Genomic DNA, 6,530 nt, shown 5'->3' on the forward strand with positions numbered 1-6,530 from the left:
GCGGGCTCAGGAATGGAGGTCTGATGAAGAGAGCATTTGAATGGAATTAAAGAACATTAAGACATTTGTTAAAATATGGATTAAAGAAAAGTGCACGTACTCATCAAACATTCATATTTTACATTGATAAGTTTCAAAATGTCGTTTAACAATAACCATTATCTCATCACTGGATTGTTGTTTTGCCTTCAGTCTCATCCACTGTGTTGCGGCTCCACTCACATTTTCAATGTCTCCGACACACTGTACTCTTGTAAAACCTGTTTTCTTTTTCTCTTTATTACAACCACAGTCCAGATTTTAGATTTCTCTCTCTCTCTGTCTCTCTCTGGGTTTTTATCAGTCCAGTCCATGAAACTGTAAAATCCTGGTTCAGATTTTTGTAGTTGTCGAGTATCCCTTACGCTCCCCTCCCTCTCCTCTCTGGGCTGGCGGTGCTTGTTTACTCGACACAGCCAGAAGAAGTTTGCGCATGGTTTAAGGTTCAAGGCTGCTCTGCTCCTCAAAATCGTATTTTTATTTTGTTGCTTGTGCACCAGTTCCCCTCCCTCAGAAAAACAATTACATTTCAATTTATTTTATAAAGAAGAAACACAAGAGAAAGAGAAAAAAAATTGGGAAAAAGAAAATCACTTTGGAATGTGTTGAAGCCAAAAGGGGGAAAAAAACCTTCAAGGATTTTGTTATGCAGTTTGGCGCCTGGTGTTCTGATAATTTATTAAACATTTTTTTTTGTTTTGTTCCTATGGTGAATTAGAGATCTTTTTGATATTTTCTTTGGGCGACTTTGCAATAGAGGAAAAAAAAGAAGAGGAAGCCCAGGCAGAAAGCCAAAGAAAATCAAGTTGATATCGGCTCAAGGAAAATTGTCTTGGAGGATATTTTGGTTTATGTTTGTCGTTTTCTCGACAGATTGTTTCCTGAAGGGATTTTATTTTTAATTTTCTCTCCTCTCAGGACTGGTAATGTGGGGGAAGAAAGCGGACAGTTTCATCTTCCCGTGATATCATCGACTTAAAAGGAAATATAAATATATTTTTAAAAAAGGAGTTTGAAGATGATATAAAAGAAGGAAATGAGGGCTCTCTTGCACTGGGGACTTTGGCAGTGAAGCCACAAGCTTTACAACTCCAATGTGATTTCCAGAGTTTTTTTGCAGAAGGGGATTGAGGAAGATTTCTTCTGCTGTTGTGGAAAAATTAATCCTTCAGAAACAAAATATAGAAGAGGGGACTTATTTTTTTCACCTTATTCTCACCAACAATCTCATCAAAAAAGACTTTGTGGAGTCAGGGGGTGAAAAGTACAGATTATTCCCCCACCCTCATGAACAGAATGAAAGATTTGTTCCAATTTAACTGCCAAGATCACTTTATTTAATATTTGTTCAGAGAAGATTCAAGAAAATTTAATTTAGGGTGCCTAAAATAGTTGTTATTCTTTGAGAGATTGCTTTAAATAAAACTGACAGTTCTAAGTGCTCTCCCAAAAACAACTTTTATTGGGCTTGCCCTGCATCCCTGAGTTTTATTTTAGTTTTTATTCAATTGTAACCAAGGCTTGTGTGTTTGTGGGGAAGGTGGGTTTTGATTTTGAACTGCATCAAGAGGTTTCCAGTTCCAGGATGGGGAGGAAGACTTTGATATCAACCATGGTGACCCTCTTCATCCTGGCCAATGTTGGCCCAACAGAACCAAAAGGTAAGTGTTTAAAAGCCTCTAAACTAAATCAAGCTTTGTGACTTAACAGTCGTTAAGGCTTACAGTTTATTTGTTCTGATATGGGTGTGTTTTTCCTTCCAAACTTTTGCTAATTTGTGTGAAAATTTAGTCCTGTCAACCTCTTCTCCTAGATTACTGTGGTTAACGGGCCTAATGTGCATAATAAAGCCTGGGTTTGGATTAGGGAGGGTAAGGGCGACACGTCGCGCTAGTCTGGCTGCAACAAAAATTGAGAGTCGGGGATTAAGCATGGACAGGGCCTGTTTTCTTTAATGTTCAGTTAAGAAAGGAAACCCTTATTCTTGCAATGTGAATTACTTCTTTTTACCATTCTGAGATTCAAACCGATTTCCTAGTTTTGCTTAGATTTGTAACTAAATATATTTTTTAAATGTTATAGTCAGAATATATCACATTGAGAAGGCAGGGCAGATGCAGGCTATTTAAAGAGAAAAAAACATAAATTTTAATTGGCTGTGTGCGTTTGAAAAGGGCATACTATTGAGGCTCCTCATTAGAATTAAATTGTACACCGGTTGACAGATTGTGATGGTTCGATTTGGAAAAATATGAGATTTATTTATGAAAAATCTGAGCTTCCCATATTCGAATGTTGAAAATATTGATTCGTTAAAACATTGCAGAAATTAAAATATCTAAATTTCCAGAATTTTCTGATATTATTTTATAATTTTATCTCCCAGACACACACTAATCTGTCAGTGATTCTGATGATTTCGTGTTTAAGTGTATGAATCTGGACATAACCACTGATCCATTTTTCGCAAGTTGTTTGAATCCCCAAAATTCCGGTGAAAATCCCGTGTAATAAAAAGGAGATTTGATTTATTCAGTCAGTGCATTGAAATTGGACAGGATGACATTTCTAAAACATTATGCAAGGCTTTGGGATTTAATGTAATATAAAGTTGAATTTCACTGATTCATGGTTATGTGGTAGTTGTTTGTGTCAAAAGTTGGATCATTCAAATGTTTTTGTAAAGTGGGATCTAGTGAAAGTTGTGCCTGTGACTTTAAGAAAGGCTTCCATTCCTACTTTTTTAAAAAAAACGTTGCGATGTGATTTATCTCCGCCCCTTGCTAATATTTCGTCTCTTTAAAATATCTTGCATGGGAAAAAGTATTACTTATGAAGTGTGTCTCATTATTCTAGAGACTGCAGTAATATAGAATTTCAAGTTGTCCCGACATTATAGATGGAAATGTGCATTTTAAAGAGTTCTTTTTATCATGTGGTGACAGTGTTATTCTTGTGGGTGAACATCTTCACCTGTGGAAGTATAAATTAGAGTCAGATCTAACCGCAGTTATCATGTTGTCATCCATGTATGATTCTTTGCTGCTCAAGGCAAGCTCGACAATCATATGAGTTACTTTCACAACTACAGTGTGTATCAAATGAAGTTTATCAAATACTTTTGATAATCCTTTAAAACCCAATTTTGAAATCAGTTGTTTTATTTAGTTCCCCACCCCACCCTGGCCGACTCGATTGTTTGGTTTAAAAAATATTGTTAGTGATGTGTTTGGTTCAACTAGCATTGTACAGGAACTTGCCCAGAAATATTTCTAATAAGAAATATCACCTTGCTGTCAGAATTTAGGTGTACGTGCTGTTTCACTGGAGTTCTGGGTCCACATGTTTTGTCCAGGAGAAAAGAAGTTTCATTTGTATAGTGCTTCTCACGGCCACTGGACATCTCCAGTTGTGCTTTACAGTTTGTGAAGAATTTTCTGAAGTCCGGTCACTGTTGTCATGTAGGATAAGTGGTAGCCAGTGTGTGCACAGCAAGCTCCCACAAGCAACAATATGGCAATGACCAGATGATTGATTTTCTTGACTGGGCCATGACACGAGGTGGAACTCTTCAGGACGGTAACTTTTCTGTGAACAGGGTCACTCGACTGAGCTGAGCATTTTTTAACCAAGACTAACCTTTTTTTAGTTTTGATTTGGATGGTGTGGTGAACTGAAGTGAGAATCTGTCGAGAAGGAATTTGTAAGTGTGCAGGCCAGCGGTGACTTCTAAGTCGTGGTTCTAATTATCTCTTTCCATCTGTCTCCTTTGCTACCCCCTTCTTCCCCACCCATTCACCTTTTTCTGTTATAGTGGTTAGCACTGCTGCCTCACAGCACCAGGATCCCAGGTTTGATTCCAGCGTCGGGCGACTGTCTATGTGGAGTTTGCACATTTTCCCCGTGTCTACGTGAGTTTCCTCCCACAATCCAAAGATGTGCAGGTCAGGTGAATTGGCCATTATAAATTGCCCATAGTGTTCGGTGCATTAGTCAGAAGGAAATGGGTTACACTTTGGAGGGTCGGTGTGGACTGGTTGGGCCGAAGGGCCTGTTTCCAACCTAATCTAATCTAACCAAAAGTGCCTGAAGTTGAGTTAATCAAAGTTAATTTATGATGTGTTCCTCTCAGCGCTAGCTTTGGTGTAGATTTGCAAAGCAATTTTGTCGGGGGAGAAAGAGAAACAGTTAGTTGCAGCCCATGCTTGTTACTGTTAGACAGTGGCTCTCTTGCCTCTACCACCAGCCCCCTCTCCAGTTTATTTGGTGACTGAAAGGCAATAGATGAAAAGAAAACCCGCAACTGTTTTTGACTGTATTCCACGCCTCCCATTCCATTGCTAAATATATTTAATGTATTTGGGCTTAGTAGAAAACGTTTCAATGTTCAAAAGGTACAGAACTGTCCTCCCAACTTTGAGAGGGGAGAAGAAAACAAATTGGGAGTCGTCACATTAAAGTTTGAGAAATACCCTCTTTGTTTTGGATAAGCATTTTGTTCCACATTGTGTATGGGATAGGGAACCCCTTCTGGTAAAACTTGGTCATACTTCCTTAGAAAAGTGTGTGGGGATTGTTTGCATCCACCTCTGAGAGATCCAACTGAGCCTCTATTGAAGCTGGCATCTCTACTTTGCAGGCGTGTCAGCTTGAATTGTTTGCCGAAATATCTGGAGCCGTCATCTGTCTGATTCCAGTGTACTGCAGCAAGGCTGTACTTCAGTGTTTCATTGCTGTTTGTGATATCTTGCTGTGTGCAAATTGTTTTATGTGCTCTGGAGTGTCCTAAAACACTTCTGTAAACCTCTCTATAAATGTTGAGGGAGGAATGTTGGCCTGGATATTGAGATAATGAATGCATTCAATGTGTACCTCAATTGCCTGCATGGACGAAGAGTCTTGATCTTGACGTCTTATTAAACTAAAGACAGTCAGCACTCCCTCAGTATTGTCATGAAGTATCAAGCCTTCGTCATATGCTCAAGTGATAAGAATGGGCTTTGAACCTAGTCATAAGTGTTTTGTTACCAACTGGTTGTATATTTGCTATAAGGAGCACTCCTATTTGTGCATAAAAACATAGTTAATGAAAACACTGGTCAGCGATTGTAATGGACTTTAAACCAAATCTTGGATGTTTTGAAGGCAGTTTAAAGGGATACACTGTTGTCTCTGATTCAGAAAATTGTGGTTTCACATCTGAAAACACATTTTAACAATATAATTTAAACACTCACTTGGCCGTACAGAACTTGAATATTGCTGAGAGAGACATGTTGCCAAAATTCTTCATTCTCCACTCTTCCAGACAGATAGACTCATGGAGATGTACAACAAGGAAACAGACCTTTTGGTCCAACTTGTCCATGCTGACCAAACATCCTAAGGCAGTTTAGTCCCATTTGCCAGTATTTCGCCCATATCAGGTCAGGCAGTATCCGAGGAGCAGGAAAATCGACATTTCGGGATTTTCCTGCTCGTCTGAAGCTATGTCCTGAAATCGCACAGAATGGGAAAGCATGCTGCTTGACCTACCTTGTATGTGTTGGCCTTTATACTCCACCCTGAGTAGTTGTCCTGATTCCTGGCACTTGCTTGCTTATTATTATCCCTCTAGTATTCCTCTTTCTCCTCAAGCACACACTTGTTAAAGCTCTCATATTCTCTGAATTGACCTGTTTAAATAGAGGCTCAATTTGCCTGTTAAGTGGATGCTTCAATGTTCCCATCACACTTTCGAAGAGAAGCAAGCACAGTCAGTGACCTGGCTATGGTTCGGGTCTACTACGGATGTCACTGCAAATCAGGTGATCCTTCAAACTTTTGCAGTTTGTGGGATATCAGAGTATGCAAATAGCTTTTACATTTCATAAATATCGGAATTGTGGCATTTCAGAATGATTCATCGTGTGTGGAGTGCTTGATATGTTCGGGGCAGATGCAAAATCTTCAGTTGTTGTATAAATGCAAGTCATTCTTTCATGTGCACACCTTGTGATGTGATCCGGGTGATCTTTATATTACAATCGTACCAAATTCAGCAGTGTGCTGTCAGAGTTTAAAACAAATCTTCAGAACATTGTTAGTTGGAGCATGTGGCTACGCCAACACCTCCCCCCTTACTTCGCTCCCAAGGCCCCAAGAGATCCTTCCATATCCGCCACAAATTCACCTGCACCTCCACACACATCATTCACTGCATCCGCTGCACCTGATGTGGCCTCCTCTATATTGGGGAGACAGGCTGTCTACTTGCGGAACGTTTCAGAGAACACCTCTAGGACACCCGGACCAACCAACCCAACCACCCCGTGACTCAACACTTCAACTCCCCCTCCTACTCTACCAAGGACATGCAGGTCCTTGGACTCCTCCATCGCCAGACCATAGCAACACGACGATTGGAGGACCATCGCCAGACCATAGCAACACGACGATTGGAGGAAGAGCACCTCATCTTCCGCCTAGGAACCCTCCAACCACAAGGGATG

General features: G+C 40.0%; 1 protein-coding gene across 2 annotated transcripts in view; it reads left to right on the top strand.

Moving 5' to 3' along the window:
* Positions 1-431: 431 nt before the first annotated feature.
* The window catches only part of LOC122565433 (insulin receptor-like), a 260,534-nt gene continuing 254,435 nt past the window's right edge, over positions 432-6,530 (top strand). For both annotated transcript variants that reach the window (XM_043721409.1, XM_043721410.1), the window contains exon 1: positions 432-1,700. In XM_043721409.1, coding sequence (XP_043577344.1) covers positions 1,625-1,700 — 76 coding nt within the window. In that variant the 5' untranslated portion in view covers positions 432-1,624. The remainder of the gene's footprint in view (positions 1,701-6,530) is intronic.

Source organism: Chiloscyllium plagiosum, chromosome 31, assembly GCF_004010195.1.
Source record: "Chiloscyllium plagiosum isolate BGI_BamShark_2017 chromosome 31, ASM401019v2, whole genome shotgun sequence".
In the NCBI taxonomy this organism is placed as follows: Eukaryota; Metazoa; Chordata; class Chondrichthyes; order Orectolobiformes; family Hemiscylliidae; genus Chiloscyllium; species Chiloscyllium plagiosum.